Below are 26,469 nucleotides of genomic sequence, written 5' to 3'. Positions count from 1 at the left end.
CCATAATATTGAGTTCTGCCAGTTGCTCCACAATTGCTGCTTTTTTTTTTTTAAAGCTCAGTTGCAGGAAAACAACACAATAAGTTTCTGGTGCAGGTGTTTGGCTCGGAGTTGCATTAATGGGGTAGATCTGATTTTTCCCCCCTACAATTTCTCAATAGAATATAAATGTAGATCAGTTCTTCTTACAATATATTGGGGTGCCTAACTGAAAATGACAATATGTTTCAGGCTATAACTTAGGAAAGGTGTCTGCAAGTAGTCTAGTAACAAAGGCTTGCTATAAGAAAATGGAACTCTTCTGATTGCAAGTAATTCATTTCTAGAACTCCAACAAAAACACAATGAAATAATTTCAGATTTGTTTGCCTTTTAAAGTAATGATGAATGCATTTGCCCTTTGCCCAAAATAATTAAAGCTTTCCAGCAAGGTCAAGGAGTTGCAGGAGAAGGACCAGGAGGTAGAGAAGTTGAAAGAGCAACTTGATCAAACATATCAGAAATTGAGAGAAATGGAACTCAACGACCAAGTTAAGGCTCTGCAGTCTAAGGCAGAGGCTGTGGAGATGGAAAAGCTGGCCCTGGCTCAGAGACTTCGTGATGGTGAAGAACAAATAAGAGCGTTGACAGAAGAAAGAAATGGCCTGCAGCAGGAGCGGGAGGATCTTGAGCGTGAGAGAGATCAGATCAAAGAAGATATTCAAGAGACTGTGTCCATGGTAAGCAGAACCAGGCAGAGTAAAACTAGAGAGCATGAAAGTGGCAGGATAGTTCATAGCCAGTCCTTCAAGAAGTCTTGCATGTCCTGTTGACTCTACTTCTGTTTCTTTTTTAATGTAAAAGAACATTGAAGCACAGGAAGAACTGAGAAATGCTCATGATTCTCTGAAGCAATCCCAGAAGCGCATCCGAGAACTGGAACAAACTGTTTTGGAGAAGGAATTGCATATTTCAAGTGTTAAAGAAACTTTCAAGTGCTCAATTGATGAGCAGAAGGAACAGGTAAGATGTCTGTAATAAACTCAGCTCTGTTAAACATGGGCTTGGACTTCTCAGTCTAGGGGCATGATTTTTGATTTGGGAGTGAGAACTTCTGTGTTCAATTCCCAGGCAAACCCATGCACTGGGGAAAAGAGGAAGATTTACCATCTAAGGGCAAAAAGAAGGGGCCTGTAGCGCACTAAGTATGCACTCTCTGGGTAAGGCCCCTGCCTGGAACTCTGGAGAGCAGCTTTTGAAGTTGTTTTTGGGACTAGCTAGACCAATGATCTCACCTGGCATAAGGCAGCTTCGTATTTTAAGTGATTTTTATCCCACCTCTCCAGTCCTGAAAAGGAAGCTTACAGAATTTAAAACCAAGCATTCCCAAACGTATAAGCATCACTTTGTAACTTGGCTTGAAGATTCTAATTTCCCTCCCCTTACCCCTTTATGTAGGCTCTACTGAGTAAACTGGGTACTGCTGACTCTGGTTATCTTGCTGGTTTAGATATATGTAATGGCTGTTGGCCATTAAGTTCACATAGACAGTGTGTTGCTGCATCATGCAAGCAATGCCCAGCCTCTTTAAGAGACTGTCACTTGCATGGTATGTAAGTGTGCCTGCAGGATTAACCTGTGGGTTAGGGAAGCCTTGCATTTACCCAGAACAACATGGGAGGCATTGCGAAGGCAATGGCTGCAGTGGTGGCAGGAAAGAGGGATGGAGTCTGTCTTGCTGTACCACTTCAAGCTGTAGGTTCTGGGCTGAATGTTTTGAAAGCTCAGGCCTAGGTGGCAGTTAGGAGTGCAGAAGACTTGCACACTCCCTTGGCAACCATAATAGCCACTGCAACCTGCTGTAGCAGAGCAAAGTGAGCCTAGGAGCCAAGGAGGTCGTGGACAGGCTGCGCTGTGAGGAGAAAAGATGGGGAGATGCATACTCCCCCCGAAGGGGCAAAATATCCCCTAAAAAAGGGACCCAGGAGGGTCAAAGAAGGTGCTGGGCCGAGAAGCTGCCCAGAGCTACTAGGAAGCCCGGCATGCTTCCTATGAGGCAAGGTCAGTCTGGGAAGCCAGGGGGAGCTCTTTCCCACAGGAAGCTTTTGCCTGGCCTGCCTGCCTGGGGAAGAAGAGCTACCCACCTTCAGCTGACTGACCCCTTCATGGAGTCCACCAAGAAGGGGTCTTCACAGATAAATTCAAATCTCCCCTTTCTGAATTCTCAGTCCTAGGAAACACCTGCCTGTAAATTAAAGTGCAGTTAATCTTTCATAGAGGGAAGCATTCAAACATCCAATCACCACTTGCAAACTATGCATAGACTTTTAAGCTTGGAGGTAGGGAGCAATGGAACTGACAGACTTTTGTTGGAATAAGTGGGGGCTGCTTATCTAGGCTGCTATCGATTACACATACACAGGAGCAGAAACTGGTCAAGGTTTCAGAAGAAATACTTTGCTCACTGTTGTATACTGTATACATCTTCAGATGTATCAGAGATTCCTACTACTTTGGAACAGAGAACTCTAAAGCTCTTCCTCTTGAATGGATGCATGTGGGAGGAGGGGGCCTGGCAGACACGTCCTCCTGCTTTGATGGTGTGGAAGGAAGAGAAGTGTGTGGACAAAGGGCAGGAAGGAAATAGTATTAAAGACCACACCAACTGCAAGGATCATAGAGGGCAGGTAAAAGGTCCCGGGTATCTGGATATCACACTGCCTTCCAGGTCGTTCTTCCATCTTTATGCAGTAATCCCTTCACTGTTGAAGTATATTGACATAAATTTGAAAACTTTTTGGCATAACCCTTTGACAAGGACAAGAGAATACCTGATTTGTACTGAACAAACCAAAATCAGCAGCTTGAAGAGCACAAATCATTGTGCCTCTATGCAGGGGAGGATAAAACATTTGAAGAGGGAGAGAATTGTGAATATTGTGGGATATACAGCATAATGAGTGGTACAGCAAAAACCATATGGAAATAAGACATTTGGGCATATCTAGCATAATACAAATGGGGCTGTAGAAAATGAGAAACTTTGTTTCTGAACTTGGTTCATCCATCTGCCTTGGTGAAATCTAGATTCTACTTATGGTATAGAACAGTGATTTTCAACCTTTTTCATCTCATAGCACACTGACAAGGCACTAAAATGGTCAAGGCACACCATCATTTTTTGACAATTGACAAGGCACACCATGCTGCCAGTGGGGGCTCGCATCTCCCATTGGCCCTATTAATAAACGACTTCCCCCAAATTCCTGTGGCCATGGCACAGTGGTTGAAAATGGCTGGTGTAGAAAAATGTCCTATTGCCTTTACAGATATTGAAGCTAACTGAAGACTTGGAACAGATCAATTTGGAGAAAAATCTGTTACTTAAAAGAGAAGCCAAAGAGAGCATGCCAAAAGAAAGCAATGAATTTCAGTTGATGAAGAAAGAAATCTTATCTCTCAAGCAAGAGAAGACTGAGCTACAGCAACAGCTGGAGGTTCTGCGGGAAGACAAGGATCAATGTGTGGAAAGACATCCATTGGTAAGGAGTCTGTCTTTATTACAGTGAGGAGTTAGCTTTCTTGGTTAACAGGAATGTAAAAATAAGGTGCAGTCTGTTTTTGGAGTGGACTTGAAACTTCTGCGTGGTGCTTGTAGTAACAACCCCACTATACCACCTATCAACATATGTTGATGTTGGAAAGAACTACACATGAGACACTTTCCACACTGGATGAGGTATTCGGGGTGCCTGTTGTTGGTAGACTTTGAATCTTGCAATGTAGGAGATGTGTGCTGAATTTCACTGAAGTTAATGCTTTGTATTTAAAATGCAAATTCTAGGCAGTTGTCCTTTAGCCTTGGTTCTAACAAGCTGTTTTTAGAACAAAAGCAGGTTTTTTTGTTAACTTTAATTGAATTCAGAGACTGGACAGTATGCTAAAAATCCTGTAATCTTCTCAGAATTAAGTAGAAAATTGGACTTGCAGTGCAAAGTTCAATATTGTCGTCTTATGTCCATTTCCCTTTTTTGAAAAAGTTAGCTACCCTGGTTCAGGAACTTCAGGCAAAGAATGCAGAAGAGAATGAGCTTGGAATGAAAGAACAGCTCTGCCAAGCTTTGGATAAACTGAGTGAAATGGAACAACTGAGAGAACAACTCAAAGCCAGTGAGTCTATAATGGAAGCAGAGACAAGAGACAAGGTGTTACTGTCTCAGAAGCTTTGTGAAAATGAAGAGACAATGAGAGCTCTAGTTCAGGAAAGAGATGAACTGAGGCACAGCAGGTCTGTTCTCCGGACAGAGAGGGATGAAGTCAAAGAAGAGATACTAGCAGCTCAATCAATGGTAAAGTACGATTCAATGGTAACGTTGTGTTCATAATGAGTTTATCATAGATAAGCTTTGTCTGTCTTGGCAGAAGAACCTGGAAGCACAGGAAGAGTTGAGATGTTCAGAACTCTTCTTCAGTTGACCTCTGCATGGCAGAGTGTGGGCACTGTGTAGGCATAGCTATGCAAATAGTCATATCCCTTAAAAGCAGAAGGATCTTCCCCAATGCACCACTGCTACCCAGAGGCCTGGTCCTACCAGTTTGCAACGACAGGGTTCCTACAGTGCTCAGGACTTTGCAACCGACCTAGGCTTCAGTCTCCTGAACAGTTTCTTTCCCGTGCCAAGTTTAGTTAGCTAGAGAGGGAGGAATGGGAAAGTTGTATAGTCCCTTTTTGAGAGTTGAATGTTAGATTGTTCTTTATAAACATAGCCCCAAACTGGAAGGCTCTAAATCAGCTGTTTTTAACCATTGTGCCATGGCACACTGGTGTGCTGCGAGTGGTCCACAGGTGTGACACAGGAATCTGGGGGAAGGTCATTTATTAATAGGGCCAATGGGAGATTTGAACTCCCCACCGACAGCATGGTGTGCCTTGTCAATTGTCAAAAACCTAGTGGTGTGCTAGGTGTCCCATTTTAGTGCCTTGTCAGTGTGCCATGAGATGAAAAAGGTTGAAAATCACTGCTCTAAATAAATGTCAAAGGGTTCTCTTCAGCCCCTTAACCAAAAAAAGGGATGGGGGGGTGTCCTTAATGCAGGAGACATGATAGTTTGCTAGCTTTGTTCTTGAGCTAGTGGGAGGCATACACTCCAGGAATACTTTCCATCCACCAAAGAGAATGAACTCCCATGTTAAGTTCAGCATTTTCTCAGTTACTGAGGAACTAACACACTCCCACCTCAGATCTTCCAAGTTCAAATTCTAGAAAAAAACTGAAGTACAGGCAAGCTGGCAAACAGAAAAAACACTGAGCTACTCGCCATAGTCTTTAGCTAAACTTGGGGGGGAAATTTAGCTATCTATAAATTTCTACTTGGGGTGCCAGCAGGAGCAGGCTTCCATAAACTGGTTCATGTGTTCTCTCCCCCTCGGAGGTTTCCTCTTGCTTGAACAGGGAACCCTGAGAGTTTGAGATGTTGTCATTGTGATAGATATGGTAAAATTACTGGTAGAATCAGACAATGGTAAAATCAAATTGTAGGCTAGAAGCAATTATTGAAGCAGCTGTGTGAAACTTTTCTTGTTATGAGATTGAAAACAGCATCTTATTGTTCCTCCTTGCAATGTCCAAGCTCAAAGGCATGATAAGAGTTTGCCATGCTTGTACCAAGGTCTCTCATTGGTCTAACAAGATGCAGCTGAGAATCTCCATTTGGGAGGGGATATTCGTGATTGCCCAGCATTGCATTAGACAGTGAGGTGATCTTCCAGAAGCTTCTGCTAGCCCAAGCCTCTGGTTGGCCACCAACAGTTTCCTTCAAGGTATAAAAAAGCCTGTTGCAAGGGTGACAGAAGCTTCTCCTTACCTTTCGATCACAGACGTCTGTTGGTATCTCTGCTGGTACAGCAGATGGAAGACTTGCCCTTTGCCTATGTCCAAGTGAGTGTCAGGAATAAACAGGTTTTAGAGCGTAACTTTATTGTTTTTGTACTGTATGGATATGTATTCTCTAAAATAATGAATGCCTTTCAAATACCAAGCTTGTTTTACATGCTTGTTTCTGTGTGAGTACAAAGGAACTGATTCTTCAAAGTCTGGCCTGGGCTACTCAGTCATACTACCAAAGTGAACCAGAGCCTTGAGTCATGTCTCTCTGACTTGGTGGAGGTGTTAAGCCAGTGAAACACACAAGACTGTGATAGTCATTCCAATCAGAATCTCTGCATTGCCTGAACTGGTCCTGAGTGGGTAGTTAATTAAAGAAATAGGATTGACCTTGGATAGCCATATAATTCTGCAGTTGCTTCCTAATGGTCCACATTTCCTTTGTCCACATTAAAGTTGTCTCTCAAGATGCAAGAGCTGCAGGAGAAAAAGCAAGAGTTGCACAGAATGAAGGAACAGCTTTGCAAAGTCCAACAGAAGCAAAAGGAAATGGAACACCTGGAAGAGCAATTAAAGGTGCGAGAATCTGAGCTTGAGGCTGAAAAGCTAGCAAAGTTGGAAATGGCTCAGAGACTTCATAGCAGTGAAGAAGAAAGGAAATCTTTAACCCAGGAAAGGGATGATTTGAATCAGCAGCAGGACTCTCTCCAAACAGAGAGAGAGGCGCTCAGCAAACAACTGGAAGAGGCCACCTGCAAGGTAAACAGGAATGAGCTATAATTTCTCTTAAACAAACCTTATTTGAGAAAGGCAGGAGAAGTAGTGCTGGCTAGGGATGTGTCTCTCTGCTGCTGGACCCTGGTATCCGCAAGGGATCCATTCTCTGACTCCCCCACAGCTAATGAAATCTGCAGTTTCAGCCCCTTTAAACACAGCAGAGCTCTGGTTGCCTCCAGAGGGTTCAAGTTGAGCCAAGTCTGGCTTAACACAGGTCCGGAAGCCTCACACTGAACCAGATCTGTGAATGGAAAATGCGCTGATAAGTAGTCTCAACCTGTATTTTTCTTTCGTATTTTCAAAATTTGTTATATCTTTAACATTAGAAAGTTGAATGTGGACCTCTTTCTGCAAATTTTGCTCCAAGCTCTTTGTTGCATTCCTTCTTCTTTTTTACTTTAATACCATGATTCTTTCTCCATACTGGTTTTTCTGATAATTACTTACCCTATACAAACCTTGCACATTTACCTTCTTTAGAATGTAAATTTCGGCTGCTACTTTAGGTGTTTCAAGAGTATGTATGAGTTTAGGACCAGGAGGCATGTGTTCATTTGCTGTTTTGCTCATGAGCATATATAGCTTTTGCATTGTGGTTCTCTAATCCTAAACAGAAGCACACTCCTAGTAAACTTTTGTTTTTAGAGAAGGCTCCTGCTTATGCGATTCTTGTTACGCATCTCTGCTAACTAAACCAGTGGTTCCCAATGTGGTGGGTTGCGACCCACTATAGGGAACCAAAACTGGGCCATTCCCCCTTAAGGAGAGTGGCCCAGTAATGGGTGTCCCGATAGTATAGGAGCTATTGCCGTGCCAGAGGAATTCAGTTTTCTTCTTACCTGGGGGGTTGCGCTGGCCTCAGGGAGGGTCCAGGAGGCCCATAGAGAGGACTTGGGCCTCCCAGACCCTCCCTGATGTCAGCACAACCAGAAAAGCCCCAGGGTCCCTGCATTGTGGACATCAGTGTGCACAGTCAGGACTCCCCTGCCCAGGCCCCATCCCCGTAAATACTTACCTGTGGTCCCATAGTCTAAGTAGGACTTTGAGAACCACTGAACTAAACTGAACTATGCCTCTATGCCACAGTATACTGTGATTAAAAAGCAGGGAAAGCTGGTACCGAAGGCTTACCGGTAAGTGCTTTTGCTCAGAGAATGCCTAGGTTGTACATCTTCAAGTCTGTAGCCATGTGGGGGGGAGGGAGTTATCTTTTTGGATTGTTTCCATGGGATACAGGAGAATATCATGTCTCACTTGAGGTCAATTAAAAGACCTGAACATTTACCTACAATGTTCCACTTTTTTCTGCTTGTGGTAGCAATTCCAATCTTGGTTTAACAAGATGAGGGAATTGGGTAGGACACTGGATAAAGAGAAACGTACTCATTGCAGTCTAGAAACTTGAAATTTCAGACAAAATGAACTTTCTTTAACCAGGCATGATGGACACATACAATCTGCTTTATCACTATTTAAAGGTGATGGGAAATGAGTTTTAACTTATGAATTACTCTCATGCCTAAAAAGTTGCCTTTATGCTCCCTCTTCACAAAAAGATTCAGCCCTTCAACTTATTTTATGCATCTCATTTTTGTCTAGTGAAAGTGGAACGATGATTCTGTACAAGTTAAACACTTTTAAAATAGCTTTTTAAGTGGGAGAAGGGGCACTACCTTTTATTGATGAAGACTACCAGAATAAAGTCTGATCATACGCATTTGGGAAGACTTAGTGACGCTTGTGTCCTGCTATACTTTTTTGTCTTCTCAGTTAAAAAAATTGACTGAAGAATACGACCAACTTCAGAAGAACTTGAGTGAAAATACCGAGAAGGTTTGGGAAGTTTCCCAGCACATTGAAGTCCAAAGATGCATTGCCCTTCTTGCATCAGATCTTTCAGTGCCAGATGTCTAGTTTCAGCACCTGCTGAAAGATTGCCCAGTCTGACTTTACTGAAATGCTTCATGTAGTCAACATGTTCCTTAGGAATTTTTGCAAAGTATCATATTTCAGGAAAGAGGCTAAGCATGTTGCAAAGCTGGGCCTTCAATGCATTTAAATGTGTATTTTTGGGTTGGATTCAAAGGTTCTCTTCATCCAACAGAACTTGTTTCTGTAGTGGAAAAAAACCATTTCAACCCAACTCATTTCGGAGGGAAGCTATCCTGATATTCTGCTAGTGTTGGAGTGAGACCAAGGCAAATTGAGACCTTGGTTTTAGAAGCCTTTTGAAGACACCACTGATTTTAAAACTGCATAAATAGAGAGAGATACTAAATCTGATGGAATCTCTCCTTTCTTTTTAAATCCTTGAGGTACTACTGAAGTAAGAAGTAGAATGGAGGTGAAGATGGTATTTGAGTGCCTTCAGTTTGTCATTTAGATCAGTGGTCTTCAACCTCTTTCACACCATGACCCCAGTAAATAAAGTATGAGACTGGGAACCAATCGCCAATCTCACCTCTGTCCTGGGATCCAATCCACCCACCCCCTGCCCCTGTCATGGATTTGATAATCATATAAAATATATAAGAGTGAAGTTTGAGCCATTTTTGTTCCTGTGATAGGCAGGCTTTGAAAGGTTGCCACAGCCCCCAAATTAGGCTTTGCAACCCTCTTAGGGCCACAACCTACAGGATGAAGAACACTGATCTAAACAATTTCTATTGGTTGATACTGAATTTGGTTTATTTTGGCAGTTTCTGTATACTGTTGCCTTGTAAAGTGGGAGAATCTGAACTGTGGAATGAAGAGATCAAGGCAACCAATTTTAATATGGAAGTTTCCCTCTCCTTACCATTTCAGGGTAGTTGAATGTGCATTTCATTTTTGGAGAAAAAATTTAAAGCAAAAGCTATTCATTTGTAACAAGTCAGCTTATGCAATTAGAATTGCAACTGCCTCCATCTGGAGGTAGGAAAAGCCCCCAAAAGAATTACTCTTTGCTCAACTCTCTCAAAACTGTACTCCTGGTTTTGTGTGTTCCAACCTGGATTGAACAAGCATATATTGGTGGTTTGAACACTTCCAACATAACCCTGAATTCTCCTATCATTTTTGCCACTCTGGAGGCATCTGTATCGACATTGTAAGCCAAATTCTGGAGAGTCTGACGTGTGCTTAGGCTTTCATTCACAGAAGTGTATGACTTTGACAATGTTGCATCTGAGGCCAATGCAAGATCAAGCTGCAAAAATACTTCTTCAATATTGTAAGACCTGATTATTCTAAGGGCTTAATATGTTGTCAACATTGTTCTTGATGCGTATTCTTTCCTTTTTTCAGTTTTCTCAAACAAATGCTGAATTAGAGTGTGCTTTAGCAGAATTGAAAGAGCAACTAAATCAAGCTGCCAGAGAAAAATCTCCAGAGAGGAGAGAACAAGAACATATGAAATGCTTGGATGGCAAAGTGTTAAATATAATGGTAAATAGCATTGCAGAAATAAGCTATGTTCGTGTAGTATTACAAATATGTTTTTATGAGATATTACCATCTCTGATTCTTATAAACTATTCTTTTTTAGCATGCCACACTGATCAGATTTCACTTGTGAGGCATCATAATGCTTTTAATTTCCTTCCTTTGCCTAATTTGCAGCTGTCTTAAAAAAAAATATATTGTCAGAGCCCAAAGGTACTCTTTAGCTAGTAGAAAGGCTTTTACACTTTCCAAAGAGTAGCATTCATTTTTGCCCTACAAATTCATCCTGTGACAGGCTTGGTTATTTGTCCATTGTGATCTTATCCAAAATCACATTATCTAGACCAGCCATTTTCAACCACTGTGCTGTGGCACACTGGTGTGCCGCAAGTGAGCCACAGGAATTTGGGGGAAGATTATTTATTAGTAGGGTCAATGGGGAAGTGAGCCCCCATTTGGCAGCATGGTGTGCCTTGTCACTTGTCAATTGCCTGATGGTGTACCTTGACATTTTAGTGCCTTGTCAGTGTGCCATGACATGAAAGAGGTGGAAAATGGCTGATCTAGACTGTGGTTTGATTTGTTCTTCAGTATTAAAAGTCTAAACATTATAGCCACACTTAAGTCCATTTCAATCTTTTTTTAATGGATTTGAGCACATGCCTAAGCCTCTTCCACTTAAATCAATGGGACTTAAGAACTCTGGCTAGATTGTACTCTAGGTCAGGGGTGCCCAAACCCTGGCCCGGGGGCCACTTGTGGCCCTCAGAGGCTCCCAATCAGGCCCTCAGGGAGCCCCCAGTCTCCAATGAGCCTATGGCCCTCCAGAGACTTGCTGTAGCCTGTGCTGGCCCAAAACAACTGCTCTCAGCATGAGGACAACTGTTGAGAGGTTGAACTCGTCTGAGCTGTGGGACAAGGGCTCCCTCCACTACTTGCTGATTCATATCTGTGATGCAGCAGTGGTAGTGAAGGAAAGGCTGGCCTTGCTTTGTGCAAGGCCTTTTATAGGCCTTGAGCTATTCCAAGACCTTCATTCATTCATATAAGTGCCGTCTCTAATATATTTATTGATGTAAATTTATTCAAATATTAAATTGTAAATTAATTCTTTCTTTCCCGGCCCCTGACACAGTGTCAGAGAGATGATGTGGCCCTCCTGCCAAAATGTTTGGACACCCCTGCTCTAGGTGCACTAAAGGAGATTTTTAAAATCTGCCCACAGGAAAGAACTTTTCCAGCATAAAGGCCACAAATGTTTTTAGCTTGTCTGTAATTGGATATATCAGGTCTTAAGCTGTGTTACAGAACTGTAGTTAGTCCATTAATTCCTTAAAGACTTGTCTGAAAAGTCATTTGCATTTGCTTAGTTATATGGCAAGATATTAGTTTAAATCTCTTAGCAATGTTTGGAACAAGGTAATTATAGGATGTCAGCAATGTAGATTTTTGAACATGGGCTAGTGACTGTTTTTATTCTTATATAGCATCTTATGTATTTTAGATGCTTGTATAAATGAATAGTGGTTTGGGAAAATGGAAGTTTCATTCTGTAACAGACTCCTTGCCTGTAAAATACTTATAAGCACATTGGGACCCATAATTGCAACTGAATCAGAATCTGCTTCCCTTATTTCAGGAAACTCTAGAGAAATTTTTCGCACTGGAAAAGAGGTCTGAACATCTCAGAATAGTGTCTCTTAATTTAAAAAGTGACCTTAACAGTCAAAAAGCAGCTATAGCCAAAGGACTTGTCGATCTTTCCCCTGAGCAATCAAAAAACATCAAAAGGCTTCAAAGGGAACATGAACTCTTAAGTAACACTCTCCATAGCTTGCTCAACAAACTTCAGGTACTGTGTGCGAGAGAGAGAGATGTCACAATACCTATACAATTGCTAATATGAAATGTTTCCAAAATCTTTTGCTGGGTGGGAAGGTAAAAGATTTATACTGTTTCTCTCCACCACCACATTATTTTGTGCTGTATACAAGTGCCATACATATAGTAATGAAGTGCTTCCCTTGAAATGTTAAGCAACTACATTTCTTGCCTATCCTCTTTTTTCAGCCAGTATATCAATGTCTCCTTAATAAAAGGGGGGGGAGAGAGTTGTGTCTCAGTGATGGAGCACATGGTTTGCATGCAGAAGGTCCTAGGTACTCTGCGTACAGCTGGGAAAGACTGATCTCTGGAATCCAGACAGTCACTACCAGCTAGTGCAGACAGTACTGTTAGATGGACCAAAGTCTAACTCAAGGCAATCAAGCTAGTTTTGATGGGTCCTTTTTTCCCCCTTGAGACTGAAGTGGATAAAGATCTACTAGATCTTTTCTAGATACTAGAAACCTGTTCAAATTGTTTTCCCACTAAGCTGATAAAGGATAAGATTCCATCAAACACAAGGCTGATTTCTTACGTTTCTCACTACAGAGTTCAAATATTCTTGATATCACAAATGCATTATGATACTGCAAGAGTGTGCCTGGTTATGGTATTGGTATTCATGAGTGACCTTTTCTTATCTACAGTACCATTTCAGCTGCCTGTGCAAGAAGAAGGGTGAATACTATGCTAACATCAGCAAGTACACAGAGGGGCTTCTTGAGGAGAAGAGAAAACAATATGAACTACTGACTCAGATCCAGCATCTCAAAAAACCTTGTTTGGAACAACATGGAGCTTTTTCTGAACAGCTCAGTATCTTTGAACTGAGCCAGAACTTGGATTTCTACACAGAGGTGAAATGTAAAATTATTTCTAATAGCCTTAGAACAGAAGTAACTGTCTTTCCATGTCATTTATTAACATGAAGGAACACTTAACATATTTGGTATAATCAAAGTAAAAATAAGTGCCAAGGCTGCCCTTGTGTAGAGCCATAACTCATTGGTAAGGCGCCTGCTTTGTGCATTGAAGTTCTGAGGTCAAACTCCTAACATCTTCAGTTAGTGCTGGGAAAGACCACTGTTTGAAATTCTGAGAAGCTTCTGTCAACAGTGCTGAGCTAGATGGATCAATGATCTGACTTAGTAGAAGGCAGCTACCTATGTGTTTTACTTTGCGCACAGTTCCTTGGAACTAAGCCCCATTTCCCAAAGCAGAGCTCGATTCCGAGTAAATATACAGTGATGCCTCACAAGACGAATGCCTCGTGCAACGAAAAACTTGCAAGACAAAAGCGTTGTGATTTTTTTTGTGACTCGCAAGACAAATTTTTCTATGGCCGTGCTTCGCAAGACAAATTTTTTTGCATTTTTTTTGTTTTGGTTTGTTTTAAATCGCACTTCGCAATACGAAACAGCTCATGGAACAAATTAATTTCATCTTGCGAGGCATCACTGTACATAGGATTGGGCTATACGACTGAGATCCAAAGCATCATGTTTCTAATTACAAACACCCAAAGAAACTTCAGGTCTGGGTGTATGTATGTGAATGTGAGTGTGCTAGTTAAACATCATATGTGCGAACTACTTTTGAAAACTGCAGGTAGCATTTAAAAACATTTGTTTTTTGTTTGGAAATTTTCAATGTAGCCTCCATAACCATGGATTATCTATCTGCAGATCTGGCTCAACATAGGTCCTTGAACCCTCGTTGAGCCAGACTTGGCCCAACCTGAACCCTCCAAAAGCTGCTGGAACTGCACTTCAATCTTGGGGGAACTTTCTGAAGACTGCATAGGCCACACACATCCACCCCATGGCCTCTGCATGCTTCAGAATGGTCATTACGCAAAAAAAAGTTTCTACTTCCAGTTTCCTTCAAGAAACCGGAAGTGATGTTTTTATGCCTTTTAAGGCATTCTGAAGCCCGGGAAAGCTCTCGCTGGGCTTTGGAATGCCTTAAAAGGCATAAAAACATCACTTCTGGTTTCCTTTTTTAATAATTTTTTAATTGACACAGACATCACACAATACAAATAATACAAACATATAACACACATTTAGGAGTGCTAAATACCATATACCATTACTAATTAATCATACTATACCTCCTAATCTACTTCTACGTCATTGATTTATCCATTTATTTATATCATATACAATAGGTTCTTCCTAATGCCCTATACTATATTTTCTAAATACTCACTTTCTATCAAGCATAAACTAATTTCAATTGCTCATTAATATTAAAGCAAAAATAATCTAGTTACCAAGATATGACAAAATCAACAGCTCTTATAATCCTTTACTATTCTCCATTCTAATTACATTTTTTGAAAATAGTTACCACATATAGAACAATTCTTCCATCTGCTTCTGACTTATAATCATTTATGCATTTCTTATATCATATATATTAAATTCTTCCAAATTCCCTATAATATATTTTCTAAATATTCACTTTCTATCAATCCTCAACTAGTTCAATTACTCATTAATATTAAACAAAAATAATCTGATTTCCAAACTATGATGGAACCAACAATCTTATAACATGTTCTTTACTAAATCTAGTTAAATTTTTTCCTTTTTTTCTTTGACATAATAGCCACATATAAAACAATTCCTCCACACATTTACATTTCCAGCTATTTTTTAATACAGTGGTGCAACGAAATTAATTCGTTCCGCAAGTCGTTTCATATTGCGAAAATTTCATCTTGCGAAGCGCGGTTTCCCATAGGAATGCATTGAAATTTAATTAATGCGTTCCTATGGGCAAAAAGAGTCAGAACAAAGTCAAATTTGGTTTACAAAGTGTTAAGTGTTCTTTAAAGGCATACATACTGTACAGAGGATTTCCAAAATTTCAAGCACAAAACTTCAACTTTTTAATTTTAAAAATTCGTCTTGCGAAGCACAGCCATAGAAAAATTTGTCTTGCGAATCTCTATAACAGAATTTAATAGATCCACACTTTCTTGTATAGGATGTGTTCATTCTTCCAGTTAACTGGGATGTATTTTCTCCTTTTTGTTCCAGCAAATTTTGTATTTTGTGTACCCATGTTACTCTGTCCATCTTGTCTATCTTTATCTCCATCAGCACCTCCTTTTCATCCTGTCGAATTCTTTCCGTGTCCACACTTCTAATTTCGTCCAGCTGCACCCCCAAAAGGATTGGAATTTTTGGGATAGAGCACAATTAGGCCAGGCCAATTTTCCCTGGAAGTAGCATGTATTAGAACTTTTCATAAGTGTGTTTTAAAAATTCCTGTTTTTCAAATCCTTTTCTAAAGACAAATGCTAAGAACCTGACTTGGATTTCTTTTCTTTCTCCCCGCCCCCCAAAAAGTGCTTTGTTCACGCCCAATTCTGTACTGCATGCAAAGGATACACAGTGCAGAGTAAGTGTTAAACTAGCTCCGGATACTAATTTCTGGAAGTATATCTTTTGATGCAGCAAATTCTGAAAGATGTGGCAGAAACTGAGGAAGAATTTCAGAGTATAGAAGCAAAGATACAACAAATGGAAAAGGGCAGTAAAGAGGCAAATCAGTATTTGGATCGCTGTTCAGTTCGTTTTGATGTGCAAGACATTGAGGCAGGAATAAAACAAGATAATGAAAGGCTTTGGCCTTTGGGTCACCTCTTGAAGCCTAAAGCTCAGGTACAAAATACAGTTCTGATACACAATGATTTTTACAGTTGTATGTGTTCCTGTTTGTTAGAAAGAAAAACTATGTTCATATATACTTGAACTGATAATTAAACATGGCATGAGCTAACAATTTAAAACAACTTTGGTCACAAAGTGAGTTTCCCTGCCAACTTGTCAGTTTTCTTTTCTTGTCTTAAGTGCTATCTTGATTTACAATAATGTTCTAAAGCAGGGGTGTCAAACATAAGGCCCGGGGGCCAGATGCGGCCCCCGGAAGCTTTTTATCCGGTCCTCAGGCTCTTAGCTGCTGAGCTGTTACAACTGAAATGGCAGCCCACATGAAAATTGGGCTTTCCCAAATCTTGAAATATGATCAAGATTTGCGTACTTTCTCTTCTGTCATTTGCAGTTAATGAATTTCGATATGAGAACAGGATCTGATTTCTATCCATTAGCTTCTTAATGATGTCACTTTCTGCTTAATGACATCACTTCAGGCCCTCAGTTGGTGCCCTGAATGCTAACTTTGTCCCTCTGTATGAAACGAGTTTGACACCCCTGTTCTAAAGCATTAAGGTATGTATTCACATACATACGTGTTTTTCATGTATTTCACTTCACGTATTTTTGTTCCTATAAAAAGCAACTTAATTAACACCAGCAAGAAGTTGAATAGATCTGTTAAGTCTGTGTTTCACTGAAGGATTTTATATTGGCCTAATGAGACAATAGCGGGGGAAGATGAGGGTTTGATTGAGGAAGGAGAGGTGATCATTGTTCAGGTAAGGCTTTTCTTGCATGGCTGTGGAGTGAGGGAAAGGTACAACCAAGTGTGTGGGGTTCACTATGTCGGCTCACACAATTGACTTCACCGATATGATTGCAGTGTGTACGCACATGGTCTCTCTACATGGCTCACTGTGTGTTTATAGGAACTCAGATTGATCAAAAAGGTTGAGATGGAATGGTAAAAGGCAGGAATGGGTCATAGTGACAGCTGAAAGAAAGTTAGTGCTAATGGGCTACAGCAGGGGTGCCCAAACCCCGGCCCTGGGGGCACTTGTGGCCCTTGACTCCCAATGCAGCCCTCAGGGAGCCCCCAGTCTCCAGTGGGCCTATGGCCCTCGGGAGACTTGCTGGAGCCCGCACTGGCCCGATGCAACTGCTTTCAGTGTGAGGGAGACTGTTTGACCTCTCATGTGAGCTGTGGGATGAGGGCTCCTTCCACTGCTTGCTGTTGCATGTCTGTGATGCAGTAGTGGCAGCAGAGGAAAGGCCAGCCTTGCTTTGTGCAAGGCCTTTTATAGGCCTTGAGCTATTGCAAGATCATTCATTCATATAAGTTCATCTTTAACATATTCATTTATGTAAGCTTATGTAAATTTATTCAAATTTTAAATGTAAATTAATTAATTCCCCCCCCGGCCCCCGACACAGTGTCACAGAGATGATGTGGCACTCCTGCCAAAACTTTAGACACCCGTGGGCTACAGAATGAAAAGTCCAAGGAGTGGGAGAATGAAGTCTTGACTCCGCAAGAGTTCCATTTGGGAATAGGGAAAATGTGAGGACCACAGTCAGTGGGGGAAGATGTGTAATCAAACATCTTTCAGTGTTTGTAGTACATCTCTAGTTCTAATGTCTGCTTTCCTGAAATATGTTAGTCTCTCAAATGCATGAGTTGTGTTGCATTGCAGGTTTTTTATGATGATAGGCGGGAACTAGAAACAAGAAATAATAACTATTGCGAAGAGACAGAAGCTACACTGAAAACCTGCAGAGAGAGAACCAAAGAACTGCTTCAGGAGCTGAAAACACTTAAGGAACAGCAAACACCTTGTGGTATCGCTAACCATGCACTAGAAGAAGAAAATTATAACCTGGGAAATAAATTGAAAGCAGCTGAACAATATATAAAGGTATGTTATTGTTAAGCTCTTCCCTAGTGCCTTTTATTCTAAAAGGCAATTTTCAACCTTTTTCATCTCACTGCACACAGAGAGGGTACTAAAATTATCAAGGCACACCATCAGGTTGTTGACAATTGACAAGGCACACCACACTGCCACTGGTGGGCTCACGTCCCCCATTGACCCTATTAATAAATGATCTTCCCCCAAATTCCTATGGCACACCTGTGGACCACTCGCGGCACACCAATGTGCCGTGGCACAGTGGTTGAAATGAATACTCTAAAAGTCAATCGGACTGTTAAAACAATGGAAGTGTATCTAATTCATTGAGTCACAGTTTGTGAGGGTTTGTCTAATGGGGCTTTCAGGGTTGACTTATTAAAAGAACAGCATGCTTTCCTGGAGATGATAGCAAGTGGTGGAGATCAAGACTAGAAGCTGGGGAAGATGCAGGACTGCCATTTTAAACAAGAGTCATGCATCTTCTTCCCTCTCCCTGATAAAACCTAGCAATTCAGAATGAGTGGTATAACATCATATTAGGCTTTCTTGCCTAGTCCACTACTAGTAAAGGAGCAGCAGTGTTAGCAGGGGTCAGATTTAGGGAGAGGTGATAGAGGAAATGAAATTATCCTCAAAATCACTAGACATTCAGAAAACTAAACATGTGCTCTGCCCACAGTCCTGCAATCTAAGTTTGAGAGCAAGGTACCTTAGAGGACAGTGGAATAGAAAACTCATGTGGAAATGTGGATATGCTTTCTTCAGCCTATATTTCATACCAGGTTTCATCCTGCGTTTTGTCCCAGTGGAAAAAATGGGTGTATGTCAATATTTATATATTGCTAAATGCATACTGAGGTCAGGTTCTCCCAAACTGGAGGCCTGGAACTAATTAGATCAGGGCCACTTAAAATATTTATAGCACCCAAATTTTAGACTTTTTAGCCCAGGACCCACTTTTTAGAATTATAATCTGGGATCTACCAGAAGTGATGTCACTAACCTGGAAGTGATGTCATGGCCGGAAGTGACGACACCAAGCAGGAAAATTTTTAAGAATCCTAGGCTGCAGTCCTACCCACACTTAACCAGGAGTAAGCTCCATTGACTATCATTGTTAAAAGCATATACATTGTATAGGTATATGCTGACCCACAGTTCCCAAACTGACCTACAGTTTGGGAAACAGTGGTCTAAAGTTATTGAACTGCTGCACAGATTTCTAATGTTTAGAAGCATGTTTATTCAAAGGATCTGAAGCTAAAAATTCAGGAGTTGGAAAATGCAGCAAATGAAGCAGGAGTACATCTGCAGGAAAAAGAGAGAAGAATAGCAACATTAGAAATGGAAATTCAAATAAGAGCTTCCAAGAGTGAGGTTGTCCGACTTAAGGCTCTTTTAGAAGAAAAGGAAACCTGCCTAAGAAGTGCATTAATGGAGAAACAAACTCTACAGGTACGTACTAATAAGTCCATAGTTCATGTGGAAGGTGCCAGGTTCATTCACTAGCAGCATCTTCTGGTAGGACTAGGAAAGGACCCCATCTGAAACATTGGAGAGCCACTACTACTTAGCATAGACCAGTGCGTATTGTGTCCCAAGCGTGTGTCGTGTCCCAAGGCCAGGTGGAGCCAAATAGAGCATGATCTGGAATTCACTTCTGGGTTGCGACCTGCCTCCAGATGCCACTTCCTCATTGTTTGTGCCCAGGACAGCCTCCAGAGGCATCTGTGGGCCTCAGAAAGGCCTCTGGATGTGATTCAGAGGGCACTTCCTGTTTCCCTAGCACTATTTCCAGCTGCATTGTGAGCTGCATTCTGAGGCCCACAGACGCCTCTGGAGGCTATCTCACGCCCCCCACAACAAGGGAGCAGTGTACAGTGGTGGGTCACCACCCACCACCAGAGGAAGAGGTGGGTTGTGCCAGCAGTAAGTTTGAGAACCACTGGCATAGATAGTACTGAACTAGATGGGTCAATGGTCTAGGTCAGTTGACAGCATCTTCATATGTTCATCGCATGTAGGAGTGAAATATCACAGAGAGGCTAGTTTTTGCAATACAGTAATGATGAATATTTCTCAGCTTTGGAGATTGATGTATTACTCTTAAGAAAACCTCTTGAGTCTCCCAACTAGGGCCTTTTAATGTAAATTAAATAACGGAACTCTTTTCTCATCTCAAAAAGTGGCATATTCTGTAGGTAACACAGACCTGATAGCATATTCCCATCAGGTATTTGAAATACTAATCATTCCTAAACATAGTCTGTAAACCTTGGCAGAATTAGTGTGCAGAAAAAAAGCAGCAAATGTTCTCTCACTAGTTGCAGTGTCTTGTCCCCCTCGTTTTAGACCCAACTGGATAAAGGTGCTGAACTGTATAAAGAAGAAATTGAAGACCTCAAAACCCAACTTGCTAAAGCTGAGATGGCAAGAACGAAGCAGTCAAAATATTTTGACCGAGAGTAAGCATATAGCCTTGATTTGTTTTCAGTGTGCTAGTTGAAATTCCAACAGATTAAATTAACTTGGAACACGTTTTGGGAATTTTCAGTATTGCACTTCTGCCAGCAACCCACCACCATTGCTCAGCACTTTAACCAGAAAATGGCAACACCCGTTACTTAATCAATTGTTCTCTATACACTTTCACCTCAAAATATAGATGGAGAAAAATATCTACATCTTATCCACCTTCTGGGCTCATTAACAGTATTTACATACCGCTTTTCAACTAAAAGTTCACAAAGCGGTTTACGGAGAAAAATTAAATAACTAAATGGCTCCCTGTCCCAAAAGGGCTTACAATCTAAAAAGATGCAAAAGAATACCAGCAGACAGCCACTAGAACAGGCAGTGCTGGGGTGAGGTGGGCCAGTTACTCTCCCCCTGCTAAAAAAAGGAGCACCCACTTGAAAAAGTGCCTCTTACCCAATTAGCAGGAGTTAAATTATGGCCCATTTTTGAGTTTGTTCGGTAATCTGGAAGGAAAATGTAAAATGAGGTATGTCAGTCTAAAACTCTGTTCTTAGAATGGCAAATGCAAGAGCTGTTGCCGAATATAAGGAGGACCGATTAAGACAACTCCGAGAAGAACTCCGCAGAGCACAGCAAGAACAGGATGTAACTGGTAAGGACCAAAAAAGGCTTGTTCTGATTGTATCAAATGTGTCCAAAAGATAGAAGAACAAGATAGTGTGATCAAGCATACAGTTTTAGAAGAGTGTCCCCATCTTAGAAGTTACCTGATCTATGGAGTAAAATAAATAACACAAGTATGCAACACAAGAAAGGAACTTTTCAGTCTAGAGTAGATAAAGGCAAGAACCATGTACATATTGAAAGGAATCGTATATAAAGAAAAAAAGGGGAAATGGAGGTACCACCACTATCGTAGATTACACTTGGAACCTGAAGCCACCCACATGTAGCCCACTGCCCAGAAGAGTGAGATGGAAAGCTTCATGTAAGGTGGATGGCGTGTCCCCCTTCCTCTCCCCAGAACAGGAATTCTCAGGTAAGAGATTCCTATTTTCTCTGGTAGAGGAAGTGGCATTCCTGACCCTTTGCAACTGACATACTGTACTGGGTAGGCCAGGTGAGGCAGAAGCCTTTCAGGGCCTTACCACTCTCTGCAGGACTCATCTATCAAGGCAGCCTCTGCCAGCGCAGCCACTTCCATCTTAATGACTAGAGACAGTAAGGACAAAAGACCAGGTGACCACTCTACCATTATCTGTCAGTAAAGAATAGCCCTCAAAGATGGCTGAAATCGCCAACCCCTGAGAGAATGGGCTGTGATCCCTGTGGATGGTTCTTCCTTGGTCACTATATAAGCCATCTCTATGTATGAATGGAGAAAATGAGACAGATTAGTCGTAGAAATGTAAAAATTTTTGAAATTTTGAAACTCGGGCAAAAAACCTTGTTTTTTAATTTTTTAATTTTTTTTTTATTTCTTAGGCTGTGTTAGTGCTTGGGGAAATCCTGGGCATTTGAATCCATTCATTTATTCATTCATCTAAGTTCCATCTCTAATGTATTTATTCAAATTTTATTATTTAATTTCTTTTTCCGGTCCTCAACACTGTACCAGGTATTTGATGTGACCCTTTGGCCGAAAAGTTTAGAGACCCCCTAACTTAGATCCATGAAGGATTTTTTAATATCTTCAGGACGCTTGTTACATACAAAAACGTGTTGTGTCATTCTGGTAGCATTTGGAAATCCATATTTCATTGGACAATATTTGCAAATCACATTTTTCTTCTCAGAAGAACTTGTAATGTGAAAATGCCTCCATATGCGAGATGTTGGTCACATCATTTTCCTGAGGGAAGTAGGAAAGAAAAATAATGGCTAGTTTGCAAGAAGACACTAATCTGGTTGTGGGTGGGGGAAGTAAAAAACCATATTAGTAGTAGTTAAATTATTATTTACATAAGAGTTTTATAAAGATAAACTAATGTAGCTAAATGATTCAGTTTTCTGGAAACAGATAAATGTAAACTCTTATCTTTTTAAAATTGATACTTTCAGGTTCTTTTTGTTGCTCTGTATTTTCTTCCAAAACTTTGAGGCCTAGTGAAGAGGACAGGACAAAACCAAACATACCCACCCAAATGCAAAAACAAAACTGAAACCTTTTCCTTTCCTTGTGACAATAGCAGCACCTCCTAAAGGAAGAAATGCATCTTGTTATTGCATTGGAGAGTTCGGTTTATGACCTAGGACTTGCTTGTCCTCAGTGCACAGAAATTAGAATAATCTGGCATCATATTTTTTAGAAATGATTTGAAAAATATTTGAACAGCTTGCCTTAAAATATTGTATTTATCATGTTAAAATAAAACATTCCATAATCAATTTTTTCTTCAATTTTTCCAATTTTTCAGGGGGAAAAAGAGAGGCTTCAGGAAAAAAACAAAAAACCCATTTTTTCTGAATTTTTCCGGGTTTTTCTGGGCCTTCACATATCTAATAAGTCAGTGACACCTTTCCCCCCCATGGCCACTAAAGGCCATGAACAAGGGCTCTGTCCTCTACACTGATGAGTCTTCTCCATATAAAAATACAAGGCTTGCTGCACATCTAGGTTGGGGCAGTTCCCCCCCCCTTTTGGGATAAATAAGATTAGAACAGAACAAAGGAAAGCCCAGTTAAAATCCCCAGCCTGAAGACACTTAGGGCAGACATGCATGCTTTGAAAAACTTTCTTCAGGATTAAGAATATTCTTTTCACTTATCATGCCAGCTCTGTAGATCGAGGGAGAAGAGCATTACTGGCACACAGTACTACCATCACCCACCATTCTTGTTCAACCACAGGCAACTGTTCATTCATTCACTCAATATTTATTTAAGATTTGTATACCACTTTTTTCCCAATGCTCATATATGGTATTTTTCTCCTCACCACCACCACCAATAGATTCAAGTTTCAAAATAGACATTTGTGATCTGCTTTTCAGTAATATCATCGGCCAAAGATCTTCATCAACCATCCCTTCCAATTACTTGTGGTGGTGGAAGTGGAATTGTCCAGAGTACCCAAGTGCTTGTGCTAAAGTCTGAGCATGCAAAATTGGAAAAGGAATACGGACAACTCCAGAAACAATATGAACTGGTGCTGAAGTACGTCTTAAGAATGATGTCTTTTTTCCATTTGTTACTCCATGTGTATTCTCTTAATTTTGAATATGTTACTCCTTGCAGATGATGCCTCCTGTTATCTTGATTTAGAAAATCTGGCTATTTGTAAGCTTGCACAATCTGAACTGCCAGGGTCAGCCAACCAGGGGCTCAATAAGCTACCTCTTTTTCACCTGTCTGGCTATGAAAGCAGAGGCCCTACTGACCCACCAGCAAGCAATAATATATAGTGGGTTGCATCAGGCTTTATTACAAGTTGCATAGCCTGGCTCATCAAAATATTCTGTAACTTGGTATGTGAAAAGCTTGGTTTACCAGCACCCATAAGGAATTAGGATTGCCAGTTAACAGGAGCTGCCAGTTAACAAAGCTTTTACTTACCAAAGCCCTGCTCCACTCATCCCTCTTTGTTGCTTATCAGGCAGTATTCTTCAGTATCACTCTGCCCTCCTTCCTTCCTCCCACATGATGGCCTTCTAAGAACAGAGATTCTGCTCTGTAAACAGGGCCTTTGTGAGGAAGGAGCAAGGGTGGAGCAGCCCTGCAGAGGTTTCCATCTGGTAAGTATGAGGGGAGGGGGTTGGCAAGTGGGTGGCAACTCAATAACTGGCAGTTTGAAAGGTAGAGGGAGAAGTAGAAAGGCAGAGAGTAGACTGCTGTAACATAGAATCAGAAAGTTGGAAGCAACCTACAAGATCAAGTCCAACCCCCTGCCAATGCAGGCTGTCCACTATTACAACATCAGAAACCAATTCCCCAAGTCAGAAAATCAAGCACTGCATGCAGAGCCCAAACCCTCCTAAAGTTCCTGCCCAGTTCACACTGGTTCCACCATGGCATGAGTCCTCCCTACCACCAGCTCAACCTCTTTCCAGAGTAAGAAGTCACTGTATATACCAAGAATACATGGCAAACAAGTGTCAGTCCTTCCAGGAGTTCAGTGAGCAGATGTAATTGATGTTTCTGAGGGGGTGTTTCACTTAGAGCCAGCCTGCCCATGAAGCTTACTTGTCACCTCATAGCAGATTGGGAGGGGGCTTCTCTATAGTAACAAATAGCATCTTCCTCTGGGTAAAAATCAAACCTTCCACTGTTTTTGAAAGAGGTGTTACAGATATTGCTACCTTGTATTGAACACCAATTGCTTGCCTGTTTTTGACATTCCTCCTTCCATTTCCAGAAACGAGGTAATATTGAAAGAGGAAGTCAAGAAATGGAAAGAGCGTGCTTTGAAGAGGAGAGAACAACTTGCTAAAGATAGTGATGAGGAACACAGATTAAAATCTCCAAGGAAGACTGCACCTCCCTCGTTCACAGAGGTGCCACCCTCTCCCTCTAAGAGATGCTCTTTGAAACCATTGGAAGTTCCTCTTTTGCTGCCATTGAACTATCCAACAAGTTTCTTTGACAACTCGCGCTTAGGAACACTTACAGGTAGGTAATGGTTTGGGGATGTGTGAAGTGAAGCATGTTCTAGACTGAGAGTAATTAAACTCCCACAGAAACATCAAGAGACTTCAGAACTGGCCCCAAACTTGGCTATAGGACATGCAAATGCATCATTTTCTAAGATGCTGTCAGCTTCCCAGGTTAAGACTGTAGCTTTGACAAGTCCAAAGCAGCAAGGTGACAGGTGGCAGTAGCACTTACCTATTCTGTGCCCAGGGGGTCTTTTGGTTTGGCCTTTTCTCCTTGGCTGCTGTTGGGTTAGAATTGCAGTCTAATTGGTGCTACCGAAAGGAAGAGCAGCTGTGCAAGAACCTTTGGGACATTAGGGTAGGAGGCATCTGCTGTCAAGCTGCCTTGGAGCTCTCTCACTATGGGCTCAATATCCTTTTTTATTAATATTAAACAATTATAAACCACTTTTCAACAAAAAAGCTCATAAAGCAATTTACAGCAAAAAATCACCAAATGGTTCCCTAGTTCAAAAGGGCTCGCTATCTTTAAAAGATAGCAGAAGAAACACCTTCAAGTAGCCATTAGAAGGGACACTGCTGAGGTGGGCAGTTACTGTCCCCCTGCTGAATATAAGAGGAGCACTACTTGAAAGGATGCCTCTTTTTCCAGTATGAGATCTTCAGCATGGACAGCACATGGTACCAATGTGCATAGTTAAGATTGTGTTCTTAAGTGTTCTGGCATTACTTTGGAGTACGTGGTCCCTTCAAATTCCTGACACATCTAAGCTCTCTGAAGTGTCTGAATCAAGTTGGATTTTCTTGCTGAGAGAGGTTTTTGTTTTAAAGCATGTCTGAAACACTGTTCAGGCAACAGAACTTGTTCCTGCAATTTATTGTCCCCACTCAATCACACCCTTTCATTATTGCAAGTAAGCTGTTGGCTTGGTTCGACTTGGAACGCTGTGCTGAGCAGGTTACAAATTGTATCTGCCTGTACCCTTTTGTTGACTTCATTGCTTTTGTACAAATCTGGCTTATTAATTGCCATTAATATAGTTGCCATAAGGATTAATGGTACTGTGTGAGTCCTGATTTGAGAACATGAACCAAGAGGTCTGTGCGCCTCAGCCTCTCCATGCCCCAGGACATGTTTTCTGACCAAACTCTTGTTTTCTGGCTGTATTTAACACTTACAGGCACCTTGCAAGCAGGTACATAATTCTAGCTGTTTTTATTTAGAACAAATGTTCTTTGTCTCCAGCAGACACAAAGCTGGCAGGAGCAGAATCTACTGAAAATGGTGATGACCAGTGGTTTGAGACAAGCAAAAAAGATGAAGTTGCGAAGTGTAAGACACAATAACACAGCTCTTGTGTGGACTCAAGATAGCAGGCTTCTCCAGCAATTCTACCCATTTTCATTTCTCCTGTACAGGCTGCCCTTCATTGACTGTATGATGTGTCATCTGATGCTGTTTTACAATCCCAAAACATAATCCATTGCTTTCCTTTCTTTCTTTGTCTTGCACATCTCCCTCTTTTTAGAATGCTACCTGTTTTTATATCTTTTTTGTAAAGCATGGTCTAAATAAAGTCCAAAGAAATATTGTGCAAAGCCTGGATTATTCAGTTGAATACTTCTTTCGATAGTGTGTTTTTTAGTCTGCCTTATTTCTCTCCCCACAATGCAATGTTACATGTGTACATAGGTAATTTTAACTGTTATTCCAGCCACAGAACCTTATAATTAATGGTGTAAATGTAGTTTAGTATAATCCAGAATGTGTCCACTTCTTTCAGCTGCGCCTGCATGAAAATTGAGGATTCAGATACTCTTTGTCACTGGTTCTTTTCTGCCCCTTAAAGGCAAATGCATCCTCAGTTCC

General features: G+C 41.1%; 1 protein-coding gene across 1 annotated transcript in view; it reads left to right on the top strand.

Moving 5' to 3' along the window:
* Positions 1 to 26,161, top strand: part of CENPE (centromere protein E) — a 57,093-nt gene extending 30,932 nt beyond the window's left edge. Inside the window, exons 24-40 of the mRNA XM_066632243.1 lie at positions 420 to 719; positions 844 to 1,002; positions 3,309 to 3,521; positions 4,020 to 4,328; positions 6,321 to 6,623; positions 8,412 to 8,474; positions 9,927 to 10,067; positions 11,704 to 11,916; positions 12,596 to 12,805; positions 15,416 to 15,622; positions 17,311 to 17,532; positions 18,781 to 18,984; positions 19,882 to 19,994; positions 20,562 to 20,659; positions 23,001 to 23,163; positions 24,362 to 24,615; positions 25,846 to 26,161. Of these exons, the coding sequence (XP_066488340.1) occupies positions 420 to 719; positions 844 to 1,002; positions 3,309 to 3,521; positions 4,020 to 4,328; positions 6,321 to 6,623; positions 8,412 to 8,474; positions 9,927 to 10,067; positions 11,704 to 11,916; positions 12,596 to 12,805; positions 15,416 to 15,622; positions 17,311 to 17,532; positions 18,781 to 18,984; positions 19,882 to 19,994; positions 20,562 to 20,659; positions 23,001 to 23,163; positions 24,362 to 24,615; positions 25,846 to 25,946 (3,273 nt within the window). The 3' untranslated portion in view covers positions 25,947 to 26,161. The remainder of the gene's footprint in view (positions 1 to 419; positions 720 to 843; positions 1,003 to 3,308; positions 3,522 to 4,019; positions 4,329 to 6,320; positions 6,624 to 8,411; positions 8,475 to 9,926; positions 10,068 to 11,703; positions 11,917 to 12,595; positions 12,806 to 15,415; positions 15,623 to 17,310; positions 17,533 to 18,780; positions 18,985 to 19,881; positions 19,995 to 20,561; positions 20,660 to 23,000; positions 23,164 to 24,361; positions 24,616 to 25,845) is intronic.
* The last annotated feature ends 308 nt before the right edge of the window (positions 26,162 to 26,469 follow it).

This window comes from Tiliqua scincoides, chromosome 6 (assembly GCF_035046505.1).
Source record: "Tiliqua scincoides isolate rTilSci1 chromosome 6, rTilSci1.hap2, whole genome shotgun sequence".
Classification (NCBI taxonomy): domain Eukaryota; kingdom Metazoa; phylum Chordata; class Lepidosauria; order Squamata; family Scincidae; genus Tiliqua; species Tiliqua scincoides.
Note: the sequence above shows the minus strand (reverse complement) of the source record. Positions and strands in the feature narration are given on the sequence as shown.